At 41.4% G+C, this 26,837-nt stretch overlaps 1 protein-coding gene across 2 annotated transcripts in view; it reads right to left on the bottom strand.

Annotated features, from left to right (window-relative positions):
- The window catches only part of ptpn4a (protein tyrosine phosphatase non-receptor type 4a), a 179,017-nt gene that overhangs the window by 80,787 nt on the left and 71,393 nt on the right, over positions 1–26,837 (bottom strand). For both annotated transcript variants that reach the window (XM_052010826.1, XM_052010835.1), the window contains 5 exons: positions 13,618–13,725; positions 12,473–12,515; positions 12,305–12,383; positions 7,031–7,075; positions 431–483 (listed from right to left, as the gene is read on the bottom strand). In XM_052010826.1, coding sequence (XP_051866786.1) covers positions 431–483; positions 7,031–7,075; positions 12,305–12,383; positions 12,473–12,515; positions 13,618–13,725 — 328 coding nt within the window. The remainder of the gene's footprint in view (positions 1–430; positions 484–7,030; positions 7,076–12,304; positions 12,384–12,472; positions 12,516–13,617; positions 13,726–26,837) is intronic.

The following is a 26,837-nucleotide window of genomic DNA, read 5'->3' as shown; positions in this document are numbered from 1 at the left end:
TCAGGTGATGGTGTCTGACCAATGGAACAGGCAATACCATGGAAGTTGGCCAAACAATGCAATTCTGTAAACGTGATTTTTTGAGACACTTGCTCTTAAGGCACAAATCCCTAAGTTTTAGACTTACTAGTCTGGGTCAGCTTTTGTCTTGTCAGATTCAGTGTCCGTTTCATAACTAAATAGACCACCTGATTTCATTCTGGGGGGAAAAGTGGGCAGTATTGCGATGGGTACAAGTAGAAACAGAAGTGAATGCAGTGAACCTAGGAAGCAGGATGGACTGGTTAATAATGAGTCTGAAAGATGAGGGAGGGAGCAATGCGAAAGCTGCAGAGGATGTTGAACAGTAAAGAAATACTTAAAGGGGCAAAACAAATCAGAGGGGAAAGCAAAATTGTCTTGAACAAGAAACTGTTAGGTCCATACTTACACTGAACAGAGTAAGAGGCCAGAAGGGCTGCAATGTTGTATGGACAAGGCAACCTATAATAGAGAAATGAAAAATAATGGAATTATTCCACGATTAATATGAATACTTAGACATGTGAATATTAGTCAGATAAGGTTCCAACCTAAAAATCTCTATTTTGCAAGTTATATACCTTGTTGATGTGGAGGCATTAGGGAGGGAGAAGTTGGGAATCACTGCACAATAAGCAACCAGACTTCATGTTCAAGAGATTATGTGGCTCAAATAGCCAGCCGCCTCAGGAATGTCTGTTAAACACAAATTTGTCAGAGGGATTCATCTTTCACTAAATGGTGCCGACTTTTGTAACCAGCAAAAAGACCGTGAGGGGGGAATGCAATCCCACATTAGAATCCCTCCAAAAACGATCTTTAACAAATTTAGGTTGCATTGTCTACTTGTAGAAACCAGCAAGAATTCCAGCATCCCAGAGCAGTGAGACTGTCCTATAATGCACCTCAGCCAAGTATGCGATATCACATTAGTGACCATCATACTTGACCATCACTTCTGCCTCACCCTCATGTTCTCCCACCCAAACCAACACTGGTGCCCATGCCCCAATTTAGGACCTCCTTCATTAGGGCACTTTAAAAAACACTGAATCCAAAGCGATTTCATTCACAAAATTAAAACCATTTACCAGATGCATTTTGCAACTAGCCCCACTTATAAATGCCACATCTGTTAAAACTACACATAGGAAATGGTGTTTTAAATTTGAATATTCAAGCATTATAATAGCTTTGATTCATGCCACTGCCAAAACTAACACAATGTAAATTCTTCAGTTTGCACCATATTAATGAAGAATACTAGATTTAGATATTTTCCTCTACTGTGATCATTCCACAGCAGAGAAAAACTTGAGTTTTGTGTCGATTAGTGTGGTTTTGATTTAAAATTAAATGAGATGGGTTTCTATACAAGTTTTCATTTGATCAAAATAATGAATGAGAAACGAACCTTTTTAAAAAAAATATTTGGCGGTTACACAATGAGTTCTTGGGAAGTTACCTACAAGCTTTCAGACAGAAATAATTTCATACCACTGCAAAATATGACATCTGTACATGATTATTAAATGAATTAGAGTCAAAGTACAGGGTAGGAGAGAAACTAATGGGTTCATGTCATTTCCAGCCAAAATCGATTCCACTCCATAGTTCTACTTTCCTCAGGATCACACTTTGATTCACTAAATTATGCAATAGTCTTTGCCTCAATACTTCATTTTAGCATTCCATGTTTCACTCTTGGGAAAGAATCTTCCCCCTCCAACAATTGTCACTCATTGTCAAATATGTAAAATACCTTAAACTTACAAAGGACTTCATTCTTTTGACACAAGTTTTCCTTTCCCAAAAAGAGGTGAAATTCTTGCTGGGAATTTGGTTTACAAAGCCAGGCCATCATATCAAAATCATTGTAACTCAGTGAATCAGAGATTCCAGCTCAAATTAGTCCTTCAACATTCTTACATATTCACTTCTAATCATTGATATGGAATGGCTTTCTGGAGTGAGTGCTCAAAAGATATTTCCATCTCAAGGACTGTGATACAGTGAAAGAGATTAGGTAATGCAGCCCAAGAGTGGAGATCCAATCGAGAACTTTTAGATCTGCTTCCCTGAGCAACTGAAATAAAAATAAAATGCTGGAAACTCAGGTGAAGTAGTATCTCTGGAAAGCAAAACAGAGTTTTCGGGAAAAAGGATCTTTTACCAGAAACTTTGTTTTTCTTCCCCCACAGTTGCTGCCTTACCTGTGGAATATCCACACAATGACAGGTACCACTTACTGCTAGAACGACCACCACTTAATTCACTAAACTGAGTTCTTATTTTAAACTTGACATGTTTTCAAATAGGACTCGAGGGCTTCGGTTCGGAGGACTTCAGAGCAGCTAAGTTTTTTCTTTTTATCACTTTATTAGGGTTTTAAGTGTAAGGGTTAGATTTTTATAACATACTTTTGTAAGTGTTTTGAAAGTTTTTTCTAACTGGTCGAGTGGGGGCTGGACTGCGCAGGCACAGCGTGGGCAGCTTAAAAAAATCAAACAGCCTATAGAGCGGGCAGCGTCGGAACAGGCAGCGGAGTGAGAGGCAGCAGAGTGGTCGGGCTTTGGCTCAAGGGGCTTCTGCGTGTAGGGGCAAGGAGGGTTGGTAGCTGGTAAGTAGGTAAAGGTGAGGTTTACCTGTTGTCTATTATAGATTTGTCTGTGGGATTAGCTAGGGGAAAGAAAAAGGTAGTCAGATGGAGGACATGGTCATATGCTGCAGCTGTTTGATGTGGGAACTCGTGGACCTTGCTGCGGTCCAAGATGGCCACATCTGCAGTAAGTGCTTGAGGCTGGAGGAACTTCGGCTCAGAGTTGATGAGCTGGAGTCGCAGCTACAAATACTGCGCAGCATAAGGGAGGGAGAGTTATGTAGACACGGTCCATCAGGAGGCAGTCACCCCCCTTAGAGCAGGTACATCCGAGGTTCAGGATGCAGACAGAATGGTGATTGTCAGGGGAGGGAAGAGGAAGAAGTCAGGCAGGCAGACAGAGCAGGGAACCCCGGAGGCTGTTCCCCTCTAACAGGTTTTCCGCCTTGGAGGCTGTTGAGGGGGATGACCTGCAGGGGCCTAGCTGCAGTAACCAGGTCTCTGGCACTGGGACTGGTACTGCTGCTCAGAAGGGAAGGGTGGGAAAGAGACATGCGATAGTGATAGGGGACTCGATAGTCAGGGAAACAGATAGGAGGTTGTGGCAGTGAGCATGAATCCCGGATGGTATGTTGCCTCCCAGGTGCCAGGGTCCAGGATGTCACTGATCGGGTCCACAGGATTCTTGAGCAGGAGGGAGAGCAGCCAGAAGTTGTGATCCATGTTGGCACCAACGACATAGGTAGGAAGGGGGATGAGGTCCTGAAGAGCGAGTTCAGGGAGCTAGGCAGAAGACTGAGGAACAGGACCTCAAGGGTAGCAATCTCGGGATTGCTGCCGGTGCCACGCCATAGTGAAGGCAGGAACAGGAGGTGGCAGATAAATGCGTGGCTGAGAAGTTGGTGCAGGAGTGAGGGTTTTAGATTTCTGGATCATTGGGATCTCTTCTCAGGAAGGTGGGACCTGTACAGAGAGGACGGGTTACACCCGAACCAGAAGGGGGCCAATATCCTTGCAGCTAGGTTTGCTAGGGTGGTTTGGGAGGGGGAAGGGAACCGGAGGAGTAGGTCAGAGGAAGAAGGGGATGGGGAAAAGTTAGATCAAACAGGTAGAGGGGCTTTGGGGAAGGAGAAGCAGAATACAGGCTATAAAAGTAGTAAGGTAGATGGCCTGAAGTGTTTACTTAAATGCAAGCAGCGTCAGGAATAAGGAAGATGAACTGAGGGCTTGGATAAGTATGGGGGACTATGACATTGTGGTTATTACTGAGACGTGGCTGACGTCAGGGCAGGAGTGGATATTGAATATTCCTGGTTTTCGGTGTTTTAAGAGGGATAAGGAAGGGGGGACAAGAGGAGGAGGGGTGGCGATACTGGTCAGGGACACTGTTACGGCTGCGGAAAGGATGGATGTTGTAGAAGGATCATCTCTAGAGTCCATATGTGTGGAAGTAAGGAAGGAACAAGAAAGGAGCAGTTACTCTACTAGGAGTATTCTATAGGCCCCCTGGTAGCGGTAGAGAGATAGAGGAGCAGATTAGCAGGCAGGTGTTTGGAGAGAAGCAAAAATAACAGGGTTGGTATAATGGGAGACTTCAACTTCCCAAATATAGACTGGAACCTGCTTAGTGCCAAAGGTTTAGATGGGACAGAATTTGTTAAATGTGTCCAGGAGGGATTCCTGACACAGTATGTCGACAGGCCGACTCGAGGGAATGCCATGCTAGATCTAGTTTTAGGAAATGAACTGGGACAGATGAAGGATCTATTGGTGGGTGAGCATTTGGGGAACAGTGACCATTGCTCCATAACCTTTAAAATTGTCATGGACAGGGACAGGTGCAGAGAGGACAAGAAGATATTTAATTGGGGAAGGGCAAACTATGAGGCTATAAGGAGAGAACTTGGGAGTGTAAATTGGGATGTCCTTTTTGAAGGGAAATGTATTATGGAGATGTGGTCAATGTTCAGGGATCTTATGCAGGATGTTAGGGATTAATATGTCCCAGTGAGGCAGAGAAGGAACGGCAGGGTGAAGGAACCGTGGGTGACGAGAGAGTGGAACGACCAGTTAGGGAGAAGGTAGCATACATAAAGGTATAAGCAGCAAGGTTCAGACAGGGCCCGCGAGGAATATAGAGTAGCAAGGAAGGAGCTTAAGAAAGGGCTGAAGAGAGCCAGAAGGGGACATGAAAAGGCATTAGCGAGTAGAGTTAAGGAAAATCCCAAGGCCTTTTTCATGTACGTGAAGGGTAGGAGGATGGCGAGGGTAAAGGTAGGTCCGATTAAAGACAAAGGTGGGAGAATGTGCCTGGAGGCAGCGGAAGTGGGAGAAGTTCTCAATGAATACTTCTCTTCGGTATTCACCAAGGAGAGGGGTCTTGATGATGTGGAAGGGAGTGCTGGTAAGGGTAATGTTCTCGAGGTTGTAGATATCAAGAGAGAGGATGTGTTGAAGTTGTTAAATAATATCAAGACAGATAAATCTCCGGGGCCTGACGGGATATTCCCCAGGCTGCTTCGAGAGGCAAGGGAGGAGATTGAACCGCTGGTAAGGATCTTTGAGTCCTCGTTGTCCATGGGGATGGTGCCAGAGGATTGGAGGGTGGCGAATATTGTCCCCTTGTTCAAAAAAGGTAGTAGGGATAGTCTAGGGAATTACAGACCGGTGAGTCTCACGTCTGTGGGGGTAAGCTGTTAGAAAGGATTCTAAGGGATAGGATCTATGAACACCTGGAGAATCATGGACTGATTAGGGACAGCCAGCATGGCTTTGTGAAGGGAAGATCTTGCCTCATAAGCCTGAGTTCTTTGAGGTGACGAGGAAGATTGATGAGGGTATTGTGGTGGATGTGGTCTATATGGATTTTAGTAAGGCGTTTGATAAGGTTCCGCATGGTAGGCTTCTTCAGAAGGTCAGAGGCCAAGGGATCCAGGGAAGCTTGGCTGTGTGAATTAGGAATTGGCTTGCCTGTAGAAAGCAGAGGGTTGTGGTGGAGGGAGTGCCCTCGGATTGGAGGGCAGTGACTAGTGGAGTCCTGCAGGGATCGGTTCTGGGACCTCTACTTTTTGTGAAATTTATAGATGACTTAGATGAGGGGGTGGAAGGCTGGGTTAGTAAGTTTGCGGATGACACTAAGATCGGCGGTGTTGTGGATAGTGTGGAGGGCTGTCGGGGCTTACAGAGGGATATTGATAGGATGCAGAGCTGGGCTGACAAGTGGCAGATGGAGTTCAATCCGGAGAAGTGTGAGGTGGTACACTTTGGAAGGACAAACTCCAGGGCAGAGTACAAGGTAAATGGCAAGGTACTTAGCAGTGTGGAGGAGCAGAGGGATCTGGGGGTTCATATTCACAGTTCACTGAAAGTTGCCTCACAGGTGGAAAGAGCAGTTAAGGCGGCCTATGGGATGTTAGCTTTCATAAATCGTGGGATTGAGTTTAAGAGCCGCGAAGTGATGATGCAGCTTTACAAAACTCTTGTTAGATCACACTTAGAGTACTGTGTTCAGTTCTGGTCGCTGCATTATAGGAAGGATGTGGAGGCATTGGAGAGGGTGCAGAGGAGATTTACCAGGATGCTGCCTGGATTAGAGCATATGGAATATGAGGAGAGGTTTAAGGTGCTAGGGCTTTATTCACTGGAAAGGAGGAGGATGGGAGGAGACATGATAGAGACATAAAATATTGAGAGGAATAGATAGAGTAGACAGTCAGCACCTCCTTCCCAGGGCACCAATGCTCAAGACAAGAGGGCATGGCTTTAAGGTTATGGGTGGGAGGTTCAGGGGAGATGTCAGGGGGAGGTTTTTCACCCAGAGAGTGGTTGGTGCATGGAATGCACTGCCTGGGGTGGTGGTGGAGGCAGATACATTGGACAGGTTCAAGAGTTTGTTGGATAGGCATATGGAGGAATGTGAGATAGAGGGATATGCGGGAGGAAAGGGTTAGATAGTGTGAGGGTGGTTTGATGGATGGCACAACATGGTGGGCCGAAGGGCCTGTTTTGTGCTGTATGGTTCTATGGATAGTAGGATTGAAGTGCATCAGGAGGGAATGTTTACCACAGCAACACACATGATACAGAATCTTTGAAATGTGTAACATACAGAATGTATTGTACTACATGGAATAGGAGAGATATTGAGTAAATGAGCCATCATGCCTGAGAGAAAATATCTTTTAATTGATTTTTAAAACAGAAGTAGACTTAGAAGGGAGACTTTAAAGCAGAGAAAGAAGAACTAATGACTAAGTTTAATTATCTAGAGTGGATTTTAAAACTGAAATGAATTCTTCCTGGCTACAGCCTCAAGTTATTTCAGTTGAAAATTCTCTATTATATGCCAGCCCAAGCCAATAAGATTGGTTGCTGAATTAGTTTTTCCAAAGTTACAGAAATAACACTCACCTTCCACTAAGAATATCTTGTTTAAGTTGCAGGAAATATTGGTACCTGATGAAAAATAAATTCATACTTTGTTATAAAATAAATAGTGCAAGATACAAAAGTACATTGCTGATGATCAATATTTACCTACATCATTGGTATGGTTATCTTCACTGTATTCCATGGCAAGTACATCTTTTCTTACACCAGGAGAGCAAAAGTGTACACATTACTGCAGGTGCATGGTCACCAAATCCCTTCACAATTACAGTAAGAGTTCCTTATACCTGTACTCAAACTCTCTCACACAGTTTGTCCTCAATCGTTACACCTGCATGTTGGTCTTCAGTGACTTGGGTACAAGCACCACCAGATTCCTCTAAGCATCAGTACAACCCAATTTCTCAGCATTTAACAAACATTCTACTTCTCTGTCATGTGCACCAAAGTGTAAAACCTCACATTTTTCTATCTGCCATGTTCTTGGCACTCACTGAGCATGTCCACAACCTCTTGAAGCCTCTCTACACCATCCTCTGTACTCCCATTTGCACCTACTTTAGTGTCAGTAAACTTGGAAATATTAAGAAAATCAACTGAGATACAGAAAGAGCCCTTTCATGCATGGGATCCATGGTGAATTGGCAGTTTGGATTCAGAACTGGCTTGCCCATAGAAGACAGACGGTAGTGGTTGATGGGACTTATTCTAGCTGGAGGTCTGTGACTAGTGGTTGTCACGAACCAGCAACAAAAGAAACACACTGAGCATGATTTAGTGTTAAAAACTATTTTATTAATCACTACTTATGATAATACGTAAAATAAAAGTAAAAATGTTAAACCTCGAACGTTAACCCCAAAATTAAACTCGTCGTGTGTGTGTGTGTGACAAAGTCCAAAACTCCCAGTTCCAGAATGGTTCTTAAAGTTCAGTTCCGCAAGCCGTAAGGTGAAACATGAGCAAGGGCTTCTTCAACAACCACCGTTATCTGAAGATAAGACGTAGACGTAGAGAAACATAGAGTACATATGAAATCCAAATGTTCCACGATGGAACCCAAACGACACTTCAGTGCTTACTCGGTAGTGACTTCCTCACCCCGAAAAGCATCCGAACCGTGGTCGTCCACATACAAATACCTGTTTCCTTCTACAGGTCAGCAACAAAGTGAACTCCACTGGATTACTTCCAACTTCCATACATGGATTTCAGTGGCAAACACAGTTATTGTTTCTCATCCATCGATAGAGAAAACAAGCAGGCTGGTGTCTCTCTCCCTTCTCTCTCTCTCTTCTTCTTCTTCTTCTAACCTCTTCAACAACGTCATTACGTCCTTTATCTTCTATTGACGTAAGCACGCCCCCCACACACATACACACTCACTCTCTATCTTAAAGGGACTTTCACTGAGTCCGTAACATGGTGTCCCTCAAGGATCTGTACTGGGACCTCTGCTGTTTGTGACATACATAAATGACCTGGATGAAAATGTACATGGGTGGGTTACTAAGATTGCATATGATAAGAAGATTGGTGGTGGTGTGGATAGCGTAGAAGAATGGCGAGGATACAGCGGGATATAGATCAAGCGCAGATATGGGCAGAGAATTGGCAGATGGAGTTCAACCTGGTCAAATGTGAAGTGTTGCACCTTGGAAGATCAACTGTAAAGGGACAGTACACAGTTAATGGCAAAACCCTTAGCAGTGTTGATGAGCAGAAGGATCTTTGGGTCCAAGTTCATAGCTCCCCGAAATTGGCTACACAGGTTGATAAGGTGGTAAAGGAGGCATGTTTGCCTTCATCAGTCGAGGCACTGAATTCAAGAGTCAGGAAGTTATGCTGAAGCTTTATGAAACTTTAGTTAGGCTGCATCTGGAATATTGCATTCAGTTCTGGTTGCCCCATTATGAGAAGGATGTTGAGGCTTTGGAGAGGGTGCAGAAGAGGTTTACCAGGATGCTGCCTGGATTAGAGGGCTGTGCTAAGAGGGTAGGTTGGACAAACTTGGGTTGTTTTATCTGGAGCAGCGGAGGCTGAGGGGAGATCTGATAGAGGTTTATGAGACAGAGGCATAGATAGAGTAGACAGCCAGCATCTTTTCCCCAGGGTTCAAATGTTCAGTACCAGAGGGCATGCATTTAAGGTAATGGGGGCAAGTTCAAAGGAAATGTGTGGGGAAAGTCTTTTTTTTAAGAAACAGAGTGAATGCGCTGCCTGCGGTGGTGATGGAAGCAAATACAAATCGGGGCGTTCAGGAAGCTCTTAGATAGGCACATGAATGTGTGGGAAATGGTAAGATATGGACATTCTGTAGGCAGAAGGAATTAGTTTAGTTGGGCAAGCACCAGTGCAATTTCTTCATTACATTTTGCCTTACCCTTGCTGTTCCACTCCTTGGTCACCTGGTGGCACAAGCACCAAAACTTTAAAAAACTTTTAAAAAAATGTATACAGCATGATGACAGGCCCTTCTGGCCCAACAAGCCCGCGCTGCCCAATTACACCCATGTTAACCTACTAACCCGTACGTCTTTGGAATGTGGGATGAAACCAGAGCACCCAGAGGAAACCCATGCAGTCACAGGGAGAACGTAGAAACTCCTACAGACAGTGGCGGGAATTGAACCCCGATCACTGGCACTGTAATAGCATTACACTAACCGTTATGCTCCTGTGCCACCCAAAACCAAGTATTCTTTACAAGCCCAAATATCAGCTGTGGACAACAAATATCAGCTGTGGACTCAAAACACTGTTAACCAACAGAAAATATCAATTTAGTACCACCAATGTACCACAATTTCAGTATTTCTTTGTAATTGTCCAACCTTCCTTTGGAAGAAAGTCCTCTTTACCATAACTACTGTCATGGTACTAATAAAAAATAAATGATAAAAGGATACAATTGTGTAAAAGGTATTAAAGATCACTTCAGGCTTTACAGGCATTGGTTGTCAACTTACATCATTTCCTATTACTCAGCTTTTGATCCTGAGCAATTTAGCTTGGCCTCAAATGTTTTAGACTCTAGATTAAAATAGCTTATGAATTTAAATCGGTAGTAGCCGCTTGCATTTAAACATCAACGCTTACATATGAAAAGGTTAAAGGGGTCTCCAAATTGAGGTATCTTTTTGTGCAAGCAAAAATGTTTTGCTTTCTTGGTGACAAACTCATCAAGCTCTAAACTTCCCCAACAGTTTATTCCCATATTCCATACAATGGTCAATTCTCATAGATTGCCTTAAAGCACAAATAGAAGCCAAATTTATGCAACTCAGACTGCAGTAGTTCAATGTTGTGGCTCAATTTGTTGAAGGTAAATAGGATGGGTAATAAATGCTAACCTTGCCTGTGATGCCCACACTACAAGAAATAAAATAATGAATTTAACCCTATAATGTTCAACTTATGTCCTGGTAGCCTGCTATTAAATCTATGCTGTGCCCACTCCACAGCCATTGTATCTTTTGAAGTACAGTGCCCAAAATCTCCATGGTATACCAGATGGAGTTTGATCAAAACTATAAAAGAGGAACATAATTTCACATCTGAGCAAACACTACTTTTAAATAACAGGGTGACTTTGGAAACAGCTCATTATGTAGTTTCAACACATACAGACTAAATTATTTCAGACCCAGAATAGTGAATTGATGGAGAAAGATAAATTATCATCCTTCTGCATGTCAAATATAGATTTGAATCTATCAAGCTCACTGAGATCACCTCTAAAGTTCATGTGAAATAAACACTGACAATCCAAAGCTGATGTGTGGGTACCTGCAAATGAATTCATTACAATGAATTGACATTTTAATGCACAGGCATGAGGCAAATAGGAAGTCACAAGGCTTCAAGTTGGATAAGAGAATCCAGTGTTTTTAGTTATACTACACCCAAGGGCCAAGAGAATATTCCATTTCAAAAAGGTGCCCATAACACATTCTAGTCCCTTTAACCAGATGCCCCAGCCTGAAATAAAAACCTCAACAATCATAGACTCAAGAACCACTATTTATGGAAATCAAACAAAAACCTGCAAACAAAAAGTTGGAGAAACTTAGCTAGAAAGCTGAAAAGCAAAAAATACTGCAGACACCTCGCAGGATCGGTCTGCATCTGTGGAAAGAAAACCAGAATCAACATTTCTTCAACTTGATATGTTAACACTAGTTCTCTTTCCAAAGATGCTACCCCATCCTGTTGTTTACAGCATTTTCTGCAGGTACTTTAATCTTGGGCGACTACTTCAGAGCAGTACTAGGGATCCACTGTAGGGATCTTAGTCTTGCAAATAAGTTGCATTACACCATAGTACAATTAAATGAAGTGCAGCAGAGATTTAGTTATTAAATGCCCATTTATCTCATAGGTTTGTTGATCCTGTATGCAAATTAATTGCCACCCTCGCCTCAGTGGCGAAATGTAAATCTAAGTATTCATCTGAAAAGCAACTTTGATTACCTTGAAGAGGTGAAAACTAACATTGTTTCAAAAATAAATTGCTGTAAGAACTCAGCTGGTCAGGCAGCATCTGTGAAGGCAAAGGGATAGTGGTTGTTTCAGGTCAAGACCCGACATCAAGGCAGAGAATGCAGAGGGAAGACGGGCAGTATATCGAGGTGAGAGGGAAGAGGTGAGACAAGATACTATCACAACAGGATATCCTAGACGGCTCCTTCTAGGTTCCTGCGAGCCATTGGGCATGGCTGTGGTTTAAAATGTGAAAGGTGGAACCAGATGAGAGGTGGGGGGGAGGGGGTGGTTGATGGAATCAGGTGTTTTTTTTTTGAGGGGTGGGGGACTGGAGTGTTGAGACAGGCTAGCAGGTGATAGGTGGAACCAGATAATATTGTATTGCTTCCTGTTCATTTTTTTTGCAAATGTGATCTAAGCTTTCACATTTGAAGATAAATAGGAATCAACTTTTATTAAATGCACCCCTTGATTACTTTTCACTCAAAAGAAAAATAACCAGAATTTGACCCTTTTTTCTAACAACTGCATGATCAGCCAGATCTCACTTGTGAGATTGTAACAACCAACATTGAATTTTCAGTACAAAGGACAAAAATACAGGCGTACAGTTATAGATAAAATGATAAAGTAGATTCCTGTGTCAATGGAGCTAAAGCTCATGAGGAATCATTTTGTAAATAAACTGAAATGGTAAACAAATCACAACTAAAAGACCTGGCAATTAATCTTGCATAAACTCTCTCTCTCCTAACATCTTCCACTGACCCCCTATGCTCTTACCTGCTTTTAAATATTTTCTCTACTCACCTTGTGTATTCTTCTTGTAGCTTATTGAGATCAGTTACAAAAAACTTGACTCTAAAATTCAGGTTGTATGGGGATCCTCCTGCAATGAAAAGAACAGCATTTTATTTGTAATTACATGCCTAAACCAGATATTTCAGGTAGTGAAATATATTGAATAGCTTAACTTACTTTTTAGCTGCTTTCTGATGGATTTGTTTGGATCTAGCCATCGCTGGAAAACATTTAAGAAAATAACTTAAAATGGTGCAATGTAACATTTCCTATTGAATTGAATTACAAAAGTGCACCTGCAAAATGAAGTTGCACAAAGCAGAACACAAATTAATTCAATAAAAGGACAATGGCACAATATAAAGGATACTTTTAATGTGAATGCTGTGCAATTTTCTTTTTAATTTTGCAACCATGTGTGAAATTAAACATGACACCTCTACTATGTGTTCTGCAAATAGTTCATCAGTGGCATGTATAAAAAGAACCTAGTTTTTAGGGCAGAAACACCAATTTTTAACACCTACCACCCTTCAAAGCTATCGCTTCCCTTCCCCAGTGTTTGAAAAAGTGCAAAGGACAAATTGCTTTGAGTTATGTAAAATTGTTTCCAGGTTTCAAAATAAAATTCATTGCAGTGGAAATTTCAACCATGAAATAACAGAAAATGAATCTAAATGCATTTTATGAATAGCTTGTCCTGCATTTCAAAATCTTTAATTGTTTGTACCATAGTTTCACTTAAAATAAACATCCTTTTGTTCATCAGAAGTATATTTGCAATTTTTCAGGCACTTCTAAATAAATTGGCTTGCTTTCTGGAAGAGAACTTTAGCTTCAAGTTAGCACTTTTTCCAAGATTGCATGGGAAATAAAGCACATACAAGCCATCAGGCCCAACCTGTCCACACCAACACTAAAGCTCATTTTGAGCTTCCTTCCACCTTGCTTTGTCAAAGATGTCAGCAGATCCCACCCACTCCCCTTCTCCTGCCTCTTCAAATATACCTGCACCATCCATTTATTTTAATCACGGTAGCAAGTTCAACATCCTCTTCACTCATTGAGTTAAAAGATTGTTTCCAAATTGGATTCCTTGGCAACCATTTTAAATTAATGGTTTCATTACGCTCTGCCCCACAAGTGGAAACATCTTCTCTGTCCACTCTACCAAAACTTTGAAAATCTCTAAGGTCATTTCTCAGACTTCTCCTCAGAAAATAGAAACCCACAATAATGTGCCCTTAATCTGAAGTTGAAAAAATCATGAATGGACAGTGCAAAATTTTGCAAATTCACTCAAGTCAGAAAGAAATACTCACAGGGCTGTCCGTTGTATCATCTGCCAGTTGTAAACCAAAGTAATCTCGTTCCGTCAGATCAAGATGCCTGAAGACTAAATCCAACAGAACATGTCCCTGATCGTGTTTCTGGAAAACAAAACCATAAACCACAAATTAATCACACTGCAAATTAATTTGTTACAACTAAATTACAATCCAATTTAAAGACTACGTATACCTTGGGAATGAATCATGCCTCTAATGTTTACTATGCATCATTAACTAAGGTAAAACTCAATCTGAGTTGTTTCACTCAACAGTTCACACAATGTACAACAGATGACAGACCACTATCTTGTTATAATAGATCTACTGTAATGATTTTTCTTGGTAGCAAGGATTACTCTCATCAAAAGATCAGTTCAAGAATTACAATAGCCATTTTTTTTTAATGAGTTCATTAACTGAATTGTGCAAATATATCGCTTCATCTTTACGACTACAGCAATTTATCTCCGCATTAGCAGAGTTTAGCAGTGGCCCAAAAACAGCTCTGGCCCCCTTACCAAATGTGGCCAGAATGCTCAATGACTAAGACATGAAAATCTCATTCTTCTGGCAACATCAGACCAGCAAAATGACACACCTTCCCAATGTTACAATTAAAGGGAGAATTTTATTATGTACTGGATCATGTATGCATTTTCTGAAACAATCAATTGATTCTAAAACCAAAGAGATCTCAAAATGAAGCACTTTCTAAATATGAAAGGAAGACACCGCTGTAGACATTTGCTCACTTGTCCTGCAGTACAGTCTTTATTATGAAACTGTAGCTGGATGTCACCATTCAATTCTCACCTTCTGAAGTTATTCTACTCCACCCAAAGCACACGAAGAGCAAGGCTTCCTGTGAACTATTCAATTTCACAATCAACTTGCTATTATCTCACTATTGATTACCCTTTGCTCCACCACCTCACCCTCCCCAAATAAACTCTTCTTTTCCTATTCATGACAAAGATAATTTCACCATCTTTATCCAATCTTCATCACAAGTCAGATATATGTTTATCCATGTATATCTGACTACCTACATTTCGTTATCAGCCTTTCAAATTAATTTCCCCACTTCTTATAGGTATTTGTTCCAAATGCAAACTTCCTCCTCCACAATAATCTGAATCATACGCTCTCATCCATCTTCAATATACTTAGCCAAAATGAAAAGCTTTATCCCCTCCTATTAGCAGCTCCTGCCTTTTGCATGGCTTCCATCTTCACTTTTTCCAAATCTGGGGCAATGATCTGATAAGTTTGGCTTTAGCCATCCAAACAATCATTACAGCACAGGAAGCCATTAAACCCTACACTTGATCTGACAAATATAAACCAAAAGCCTTCAAGCTCAGGTATATCCACGGTACAGGTAAAACAGAGCCAAATATGAACGTACTGGATAACAAAAAGCAATTCTGGATGGTGTTGGCAGCATTTGAAGGACACAATGTTTTGGTTAGAGTAGACTGAAAAAATGTAGGCCCAATGATAAAAATAGAGTTGAGCTTTGGTGGCTGCATCAGATATCAAGCTGCAGATAGTAATGAGCAGAGGACAATTTAACATTGCGACAGCAGGGTTAATGGGATCCTCCTCCAGAACTATCACTTCATACTCCCAAAGGGAAAGCTGTGCTTCACCCTTGCATTACCACAGTTTGGATACCAAGGTCTAGGATGCAAGAAGAAGAGTTTATATCTTCCATGAGCATAGATCATATAGGTGAACGGCTAATTAGCAGTATCCACCATGGGTTGGATAGCACTTGACATTTTATGGACACCATTAGGTTTACTTTCCTAAACAGTAGTCATGCAACTCAGCATCCAGTCATGTGAAAAGTATAGGTGACCCCCACATTAGAGAGGTTGCATTCCTAGAAAAACGTTCATATCACAATTTTCCAAACTCCAAACCCTATTTCCCATCGAATCTCATGTTATAAGTGGAGATGCATTCCTGAGATTTTTCTCTCAACAGTAATGATACCACTGCAGCTGCTAGTTCACAACAGGGGGCCACTTGAGAGAGATACCTGGTCAGTTTCCAAAGCAAATCTCAAGTGGCCAGTAGCTGCCTTTGGAGGCACAAATGACTGCATCTGTTGTAATTTGGAGCAAAAAAAAACAAACTGAAGGCTGTAAGGTGAGACAAAGAGAGGAAGAAGAGGGTAGTCAGAGCCAGGTAGGGGGAGGGGAGGGTGGAAGTAGGTGGTAGCCTCATGTCCCCACCTACCAGCCTTCCAACCGTCAATTTGAATGGAGACATGCACTTTAAACACATCAAATATTAATAGACAGTTTAACAACTCACAACAAATAACAGTAAATAATCTGGAAAACTCTTTGGGGAGGCGGGGGAACTGGTGGACAGCAAAATTAACATACTGTGCTTAAAAAACCCCACTACATTATCTGCGCATGTTTGTTTCACATTTTGTATTTAAATTCTCCCTTACATAAACTCTATAATAGCAAATTTTATTTTATATCTTAGATTTTTGGGAAGTGACTCGTGAATTCCATATGGGTGAATTTCCATACTCTGAACGCAAGGGTTGCCTGTGCAGATGAAAGCACCATTTCAGTAAAGAACTAAAGATATTGCCACTCAATTCCCTTTGATGCCACAAACAATAATATTGTAGATAGCTGCACAAATAACAGCACACAAAGTCCATATCAAGAATTAGCTGTTGTAGGCTAAGGACCACTACAGGCCTAAGAGATTGCAATTAGAATCAGTACTCAAAAGAAATCTCATGTATGCTCCCAAATACACATCACAAGCTCAGTCTTTAGGGAAAGAAAGTGGTAAATTAATTCATGCACATTTCTACCCCCTCTCCAAAAAAGTGGTTTTCAAACTAAATTGTTGCAGCACTGAAGTTGTACATGCACAGATAATACTTGGAAAGGTTAAAAAATTACTTTCAATAAATAACACCAATGAGCCTTTTGAGTTGCTGTACAGTTAAAAGTCTGAATTATGGTGAGTGCATGAAAGGAAGTGGATTTTTATGAGACAAAGCATTGGTTAGATACAGTGATCAAAGGAAGGTCTTGTACAAAGTGGTCCAAACCTTTAAGTCGGTAATAGACTATACCATCCTTGGTATACAAGGTTCAATTTTTCATACACCTTAGTTGTAAAATAACTCAACTGGTCTATTTGTCACAGACTACATTTTAACAGCAAGTTGTTGATACATGAATCAATCTCTTGCCAAAGCAGCGGGAAAGTTAGAGAGATTTAACTTTTTAGATTGAGAACAAATCTTACAACTTTAGCATCAATGCGAGTTACAAGAAAGGATTCATAAATGTGATGTGTTTCTGAAGTCAGCTCAAAAATTGCATGTTTGGGAAATTGAAACCTTTTCTTTTGACTTACATAGGACAGTACAGCACAGAAAAGGCCCTTCGGCCCACAATGTTGTGCCGACATAGCTATTCCCTCCTATCTACAGAATGCCCATATCCCTCTATTTTCCTCTCATTCATGTGCCCATCCAAGCCCCTCTTAAAAAGCCCCCAATGAATTTGCCTCCATCTATCAGGCAATGCATTCCAAGCATCCACCACTCTCTCAGTAAAAAACGTACCCCTCATGTCTGTTCTGAACCTACCCCCTCTCACCTTAAATGCATGCCCTCCAGTATTGGATTGCTCAATGACTTGTGATGAGATTAATCAAGGAAGCTTTGAAGATAGAGCACAATCACTTTGGACCTTCATGAATTCATACCCTCTCATGCAGTTATGCACTCATGAAGGAGATAATTATATCATGCATTTCAAACTTGGTTAATGACTGCATATGATTGAATCCTTAATGTTGTCTATGGCCCCTCTACACAAAAAGTGACCAATGCTGCTACAATCTTCCCATCACTGGGGGGAAACAGTCCCATCTCCAACAACTGGGATATGCTCAATGACACATGGCAGTGCATTGCACCAAAAGATTTAGTGGCAGGCAATATTAACATAGCATTTAAGCCAAGGAAGGCAGCCAAACTTATGGTTCTGATGCTGACTGTAATATTGCTTTTTAAAATGACACCTGCTACTAAATGTTGACAGAATCTTGTTCTTAAATCAATGCCCTTTGAGTGTCCACATGCATACTGATATGGATAGCCCTGAGTGTTTATCATACACCCATTTTAAACTGCAGACTCAGGTAGCATCTGTGGGGACAGAAAATATTTTAGATTGCATCAGAACTGATGAAAGGTTGTCATCTGTAAAGTTAACATTTTCTGTCTATATCTGATCAGTTCAGTATTTCCAGCATTTAGTTTTTATTTCAGATTTTCAACACTTGAGCATTTTGCTTGTGTCAAATTCCACATTAGCTATTTATTATAACCAAGTAATGAAGTTTATAAATGGTTTAGAACTTTCCCGGTAAGGTTCCACTTGGCACTTTTAAAGGTTGCCTGAAGTGACAATGCTTAAGCCAGCCTGAGTGGAGATGATTAATTACACAATCAAGCTTGGTGACCACAACTTCTACAATTGACCTACAAAGTACTTGCATGGGGATCTTGACATTGTTCGTTGAAATGGGATGTCAATAAATAATGACTTTAAATATCCACTGGAGGTTCAATTATTTGAAAGAGAAGTCAATAACTTGAATAATTCTCCAAGCTCCCATCTGCATGTGCATGATTCATAACTGATCCATACAACATTCAATATAAAGCCATCTCAGCACCGAGAATGGAGGAGGGCCCAAAGACACAGGTGGTCAATATAACATGAGAAGGAGTATTTTTAAGATCTCAATTGAACATTACTGTCTTTGAGAACCTCCGTCTGGCAAGAGTTCAAAAATGTTATCCAAGTTGCAAAATATGGCGTCTTCTATAGACCATCTCCCTTAAGTTCTAACATGGCAAAGAAGCACTTCTGAGATGAATTGATGAAATCCTCTACCTCATCGGGAAAGAGAAGAGGTGAGGAAGATGCTCAGGGACTCAAACACCACAATCATTGTCATCTTCAAGGAAAATTCCAGTTGGGGTAGCTACACAGTACCTTTTGCTATGCAACACACAAAGTCATTGCAAAGATCCCTCTCAACTTCCCCTTCTTACTGGCTGAAGAGTTATACCTAGAGTCTCAATGCAGATTCCACTCAATGGGCACGATTGTCACGTGCTAAATCTAAGCAAAAAGCTAAAAGCACAACCAACCACCATACATAGACTTCTTCAACCTCTCAAACACCTTCAATGTTATCAAGAGGAACCATGTAGGATCATAATCAAATATTGTCACTTGCCCAAACTGATTTCATATCATTCATTTCACATCACTCATTCACATGGAGTGACCGAACTTAACGGTCCATAACATATTCAATCCCAGAAATGACTGGGGTCAAGCAACAAACAATCTGGAGGAACTCAGGTCATACAGCATCTGTAGGGAGAAAGGAACTGTCAATGTTTTGGATTGAAACCCTGCATCAGTAATGATTGGGGTCAAGCAAGGCTGTGCTATTGCTTCAACTGTCTTCCCAATCTTCCTTACTCCAATACTACACCTCACCTCCAACAAACTTTCAGCTAGAGTGACACTCATCTACAAGATAAGCAGCAAACTGTTCAACTTCTGATATCTGTTACTGAGCCCTGGTCACTTCAACCTCAGTCAGCAAAGTACATAGATAAAACTTGCTTTGTGCAAGGATTAGGACTCAGAGCCAAGTCATCTCAGATTCCTCCACTGAAATATACTGAAAGGATGAACCTTGTATTAAACATTCAGAAGGCAAAAGGTTCTCTACCAACCACACCAAATTCCTTGCCAATTCCATGGAAAACTGATTAAGTTTCAATTTTAGAAGCTAGCAAAGGCAGTTGTCAATGACAATCCCAGGAATCAACTTAGTGATTACAACCTAATGCAAGTTTATTCCTCAAGACAATCAGCACTCAGGTGCAGTCTCTCCAATATCCAGATGAAGCACGACTTTATTTTCAAATAAAGGCCAACATTCCATTAGCTTTCTGAATTACATTTTGTACCTACTTAAATATTCTGCACTTCTACTAATCTAGATAATATTTCAGCACATTACATGTTAATTGCCAAATATTTATCCATTTGCTTAACTTACCATATCCTTTGCATACTATCCTCCTAAGAACTTGCTTTTCCATCTCAGTTCCTTTTTTTTTAATTCATTGAAGGGATGTGGTTTTCACAGGCTGAACAGGCATTTAATTGCCCATCCCCAATTTCCCTCGAGAAGCTGGTGACGAGCTGCCTTCTTGAACCACTGCAGTCCTTAAGGCATGGATATATCCAAAGCTGTTGGGCATTATATTCCAAGTCACTAACAAAAATTGCAAATAGTAGAAGGCATAGCGCTGATCCTCGTGTCACCCCACTGCTTACAGATTGCCAACTTGATATCTATCCTAATTTTCTTCATAGGATAGGTTGAGTGAGCTAGGGCTTTTCTCTTTGGAGAGGACTAGGATGAGAGATGACTTAGAGGTGTACAAGATGATAAGAGGCATAGATTGAGTGAACAGTCAGGGTGAAAATGGCTAACATGAGGGGGCATAATTTTATGACTGGAGGAAGGTACAAGGGGGATGTCAGGGGTAAGTTTTTTTTAGAACACAGAGCGGTGGGTGCGTGGAATGCACTGCTGGCAGAGGCTGTGGGAGCAGATACATTAGGGATATTTAAGAGACTCATAGATAGCCACATGAATGAATGAATGATAGAAAAATGGAGGGCTATGTGGGAGGGAAGGGTTAGATAGATATTAGAGCAGGATAAAATGTCGGCGCAACATTGTGGGCTGAAAGGCCTGTACTGTGCTGTAACGTTTTATGTTTCTGTTAGACAATCCTCTGCCAATGCCAATATGCATTATCCTCAACGGCACGGCCTATCGCCTACAGTAACCTTTAAAACAGCAGCTCAAGTAATTCCCATAGCATAGTCTATGAATACAAGGGACTCAACCATGCCAGAACTCAAAGAACTGAATTACGGGGTAGTCACCTGCGACCCAAGGTACTGCCCAATAAAACCTCAGACCAACCCATCACTACTGATGAAATCCCATTTACCAGCATTTGAGCTGTAGCCTTCTATGCCATGGTGATTCAAAGGCTCATTTAGATACTTAAATCTTGTGAGAACACCTGCCCCCCCACCACCCTCTCAGACAGTGCATTCCACTGGATGAAAAAGTTGTGTTGCTTTCTTTGTTAAAAATGGTCAAGCTGAAAACATTTGCATCAAATAGGATACATGGAGAAAGTTAACATTGTAGGTAGATGACTTTTCATTAGAATCCTTGATGAACTAAAGGTATTAGCTGATAATTAAGCCCAGTACAATAGATACTGCTTAAACACAAGCATCCAACTCTAGGAGCTTAAGCCTTTCACATAGCCTTTAATGTTATCAGGATGGCACAAGACTTCATAGCAGGTCCATTACTTAAAAAAACACTTCACAAGAACACAAGAAAATGACAGTCCTCTCAAGACTGCTCTGCCACTCAAAATGATGAAATATCTAAGCTGGCCTCAACTCCTCTTCTGTGCCAATTCTCCATAAGCTTCAAACTTAAGAATCTTGCCACCTACATTCTCTTCCAATTTGTTAATATGTATGACAAATAACAGTGGACCCAGCAGCAATCCCAACAGCACACCACTGATCACAGGCCTTCAATCTGAAAATTAACCCTCCACTACCACCCTGTCTCCTTCCACCATGCCAATTTTGTATCCAAATGACTAGCTCACCCTGGGTCCCATGTGTTCTAAGCTTCCGGACCAGCCTACCATGAGTGACCTCATCAAAAGCCTTGCTAAAGTCCATGTAGACAACATCTACTACCCTGCCTTCGTCAATCCTCTTGGTAACCTCCAAAAAGACACTCAATGGAATTCCTGAGACAATTAGTGTAAAGGGGAAAGGTGGGGCAGAGTTTGTTAGGTGTGCCCAGGAGGATTCCTGACACAGTATGCGGACAGGCTGACTAGAGGAGAGGTCATTTTGGACCTGGTACTAGGCAGTGAACCTGATCAAGTTCCAGATCTCTCAGTGGGAGAGCATTTTGGAGATAGTGACCATAACTTCTTAACCTTTACCATAGCCTTGGAGATGGATAGGAGCAGACAATATGGGACAGTATTTAATTGGGGGAGGGGGAATTATGATGCTATTAGGTAGGAACTTGGGAGCGTAAATTGGGAACAGATGTCCTTGGGGAAATGTGGAGATTGTTTAGAGAGTACTTGCATGGGGTTCTGGATAGGTTTGCCCCATTGAGGCAGGGTGAGGATGGTAGAGTGAAGTAACTGTGGTTGACATGAGACACAGAATATCTCGTCAACAGGAAGAAAGAAGCTTACCCAAGGTAAAAAGCATGGATCAGACAAGGCTCTGGAGAGTTACAAGGTAGCCAGAAGGGAGCTTAAGAATGGACTTGGGAGAGTGAGAAGTGGGCATGAGAAGGCCTTGTCAAGTAGGATTAAAGGAAAACCCCAAAGCATTCTACATAGGCATTCTACATGTGAAGAATAGAAGGATGACAAAAGTGAGGATCGGACCGATAAGGGATAAGAGAGGAAAATTATGCCTGGAGTCAGAGAGGTAGAGGAGGTCCTTAATGAACGCTTTGCTTCAGTATTCACCAGAGAGACCTTGACGTTTGTGAGGATGGCGTACATCAGGCTGATACACTAGGGTATGTCGACCTGAGGAAAGAGGATATGCTGGAACTATTGAAGAACATTTGGATAGATAAATCACTGGGGCCGGATGGGATAAATCCAAGGTTATTAAGGGAAGCGAGGAAAGAGATCGTTGTGCCTTTGGCGATGACCTTTGGGTCCTCATCGGTCACAAGAGTAGTGCCAGATGATTGGAGGGTGGCAAATGTTGTTCCTTTAAGAAAGGGAGTAGGGATAACCCTGGGATTAAAGACCAGTGAGTCTTACTTCAGTGGTGAGCAAATTACTGGAGAAGCATTTCTTAGAGACAGGATTATGGGCATTTGGAGAAGCATAGGCTGATTAGGGACAGTCAGAATGGCTTTGTGAGGGGCAGGTCATGCCTCACGAGCCTGATTGTCACATCCTCAAAGAATTCAAAGCACATTGATGAAGGTAGAGCACAATCTGAAAAATTCTAGCCCACGCTGTATTTCAGTACTTTTGCCAATAATTTGCAGCCTTAAGCATTTACATACTCAACACCATCAAATGAGTAACTAAAATTCTTAGATGAGTGGACTATAGCTGTCTGCTGTATCTGTTTTCCAGGTAAGTGACTCCATCTTTTTTTTAAAAAAAGTGATTAACAAGTGCTTCAACACACTGAAATTGTGAAATGCACACTTGCTATTACTTCTAATTGAATTAAATTCCAAAACAATTATAGGCAATTTTGACATCCACCTTTCACCAGTAAGGAAATGTTGAAGGTCACTGACTTGGAAAAGTTCACCTTGGACTCTATTTTCCTCCAACCCAAGTACACTTTCTTCAAAGTTCTCCACACTACATTGTAACAAATGTTAAAGCACCAACCACAACAATTTTGTACAACTATTTCAACATTTCAAACCTTATTTCAGAACCTCATCTACCATATAATACTGGAACCACACCTGCCTATTAAGGCAATTCATTATATTTTGTAAACTTCAAGAACAATTTTATACTGAAAATATGCAATGTGAAATATCAAACTAAGCCCAAGTATTACTAAACGTTCATCAGTTCAAATGTTAAAAATCTCACAAATAACTTCTTCCAATTTCAAACTGCCATCCTACCCAACCTCCAAATAAGACCAGGTGCAAATTTTACTTCTGATCCAGATGAATGACCAGAATTACCAAAATGACACTTGCTCTGGTATTCCATGGTCATGTTACTGTTTCTTTTCTGTAGTTTACCTGCCATTTGGTTATGTGGGGCTCACCATTACCTGCAGATTCACTTGCTCTGTACATCTGGATTGCTTATCAGTGAAGTAAAATGAGATACTGTCCATTTACCAAAACCACTGTCATATCATCAATCCAGAACAATTTTTTTTTTAGGTTTCATTATTCTGATTTTTCCTGTTGCTATTTGAATTTGACCGGTTCAACTTTCTCACATGTTAGCTCACTTTTCCTACTTTACCCCAAATTTGGCAACTCAAAATGTTTTCAGTTTATTCATGATACAAAATTGGCTTGGCAAATGGAGACAGGGAATGACGGTAGAGTGTTGTTTGAGTGTGGATGCCTGTGACTAGTGGGTGTTTCACAAGGAATGGTGTTGTGAATCTTGCTATTTTAATATATGTGAACAATTTAGATCTGAATGTTGGAAGCATAATCAATGCGTTTGCAGATGACATGAGGACTAGTGGAGTTGTTGACTGTGTGGAGGGTAGTCTTAGGCTACAGGGTTATGTCAATGTGTTGAAGTGAGCTGAGAAATGGCAGATGGAGTTTAATCCAAATAAATGAGGTAATGAGTTTTGGGAGTACCAATGAGGCTATGATAGACACCATGAATGGCAAGGTACTAGGAAGCACAGGTAGTTCTGCTTAAAGCGTTTCCATAACACAATTGATTATAACATGATTGATGGATAAGGGAATGCTATTTGTATTATGCAGGCCAAATTGGTTATAACTCGATTTCAAATTGGAACTAGAGAACCATTTAAGGGTTACTTTGGAAATTGAGAAGGAGAAATATGGAGAAGATCCTGAGAGGCAGGATTTATGAATATTTGGAGAGGTATAATATGATTAGGAATAGTCAGCATGGCTTTGTCAAGGGCAGGTCCTGTCTTACGAGCCTGATTGAATTTTGAGGATGTGACTAAGCACATCGATGAAGGGAGAGCAGTAGATGTAGTGTATATGGATTTCAGCAAGGCGTTTGATAAGGTACCCTATGCGAGGCTTATGGAGAAGGTGAGGAGACATGGGATCCAAGGGGACATTGCAGTGTGGATCCAGAACTGGCTGGCCCACAGAAGGCAAAGAGTGGTTGTTGAGGGGTTGTATTCTGAGTGGAGGTCAGTGACCAGTGGTGTACCTCAGGGATCTGTACTGGGACCCTTACTATTTGTGATTTTTATAAATGACCTGGATGAGGAAGTGGAGGGGTGGGTTAGTAAGTTTGCGGATGACACGAAGGTTGGGGGTGTTGTGGATAGTTTGGAAGGCTGTCAGAGGTTACAAAGGGACATAGAAAGGATGCAGAGTTGGGCTGAGAAGTGGCAGATGCAGTTCAACCCAGATAAGTGTGAAGTGGTTCATTTTGGTAGGTCAAATTATGTTGGTGGAATATAGTCTTAATGGTAGGGCTCTTGGCAGTGTGGAGGATCAGAGGGATCTCGGGGTCCGAGTCCATAGGACGCTCAAAGTGGCGGCGCAGGTTGACTCTGTGGTTAAGGCGGCATATGGTGTATTGTCCTTCATCAATCGGGGAATTGGATTTAGGAGCCGTGAGGTATTGTTGCAGCTATATAGGTCCCTGGTCAGACCCCACTTGGAGTACTGTGCTCAGTTCTGGTCACCTCACTACAGGAAAGATGTGGAAGCCATAGAGAGGGTGCAGAGGAGATTTACAAGGATGCTGCCTGGGATGCAGAGCATGCCTTATGAAAGCAGGTTGAGGAAACTCAGCCTTTTCTCCTTGGAGAGACAGACGATGAGGGGGGACCTGATAGAGGTGTATAAGATGATGAGAGGTATTGATAGGGTAGATAGAGGCTTTTCCCCGGGGTGAATTGATGGCCACAAGAGGACATAGGTTTAAGGTGCTGGGGAGTAGATATTGAGGAGATGTCAGGGGTAAGTTTTTTTTTACTCAGAGTGGTGAGTGCGTGGAATGGGCTGCCGGAAATTGTGGTGGAGGCTGATACGTTAGGGTCTTTCAAGAGACTGTTAAATCGGTATATGGAGCTGAGTAAAATAGAGGGCTATGGGTAAGCCTAGTAATTTCTGGTGTAGGAACATGTTCCGCACAGCTTTGTGGGCCGAAGGGCCTGAATTGTGCTGTAATTGTTCTATGTTCTAAAAAACAGCCATCTTGGAAAAAAGTCTTGGGGGAAAAACGTTTATATGTAATCTCCCCACAGTAATCAGTCATCATTGTTTCTTAAGAACACAGGCTGCTAGTTTCACTGCAGGAGGCCATTTGAAATTGACAAGTAACTGCTTTCCATTGATACTTGTACAACAATACTCTATTATACAATGTTCTATTATATAGCCTTCAGTATTTGTAACTTGCAGCAGTAAACTTATTGCTATTAAAAAAACATTTTTGAAAATCCTGCAGGAAAAATAACATCACGAGTCTGAAAATTCTAGCTCCTAACCCCCTTCTTCCCTATTGACAATTGTTTTTAATACTATTTTCTATAACACGAGGTTTCTTAGGAATGCAACTACATTATAGCAGAACTACCTGTATTGATAAACAGATGGACCATAATGTGCAAGTCCTAAGATCCTTAAAGCTGGCAGCACAGGAAGGTAACATGGGTAAGGCAGTGTATGGGCAAGGAGGTTATGTTCCAACTTGATGAAACATTGGTCAGACCTCAGCTGGCGTACTGCCTGCAGTTCTGATCACCACACTATAAGATGGGATGCGATAGCATGGAGAGGAGACAGGAGATTCACCAGGTTTCCTGGGATGAAGCATTTTAGATACAACAGGAGACTGGAGAGGTTAGGTCAGTTTTTTCTGGAGCAGAGATTAAAGGGGGACATGATTAAGGTTTATAAAATTATGAGTATAGATAGGGTAGACTCCAGGAAACCTTTCCCCGTATCAGAGGTAGATAAAACTAGAAGACAGATCTAGGGTAAGATGCAAGGGATTTAGAGGGGGATCAGTAGGAGACCTTTCTCACCTGTGATGAATAACTGGAAGGCACTGCTGGTGAGAATGGCAGAAGCAAAGATGTCGACAACATTTAAGTGTCTAGTCAAGCACTTGAATTGCCTAGCTGTAGAAGGCTAAGGGCCCAGTCCTGGAACTTGGGATTAATACAGATGAGTATCTGCTGGTCTGCATGGAAGTGGTGGACAAAATTACCTGTTTCCATGTTGTATGACTGATAAATTTGAAATCATCTTGCATTGACTTGCGGACAAATATGAGTCAACACTTCTGCTTTGAA

This window comes from Pristis pectinata, chromosome 1 (genome assembly GCF_009764475.1).
Source record: "Pristis pectinata isolate sPriPec2 chromosome 1, sPriPec2.1.pri, whole genome shotgun sequence".
Classification (NCBI taxonomy): domain Eukaryota; kingdom Metazoa; phylum Chordata; class Chondrichthyes; order Rhinopristiformes; family Pristidae; genus Pristis; species Pristis pectinata.
This window is presented reverse-complemented; position numbering and strand designations above follow the sequence as displayed.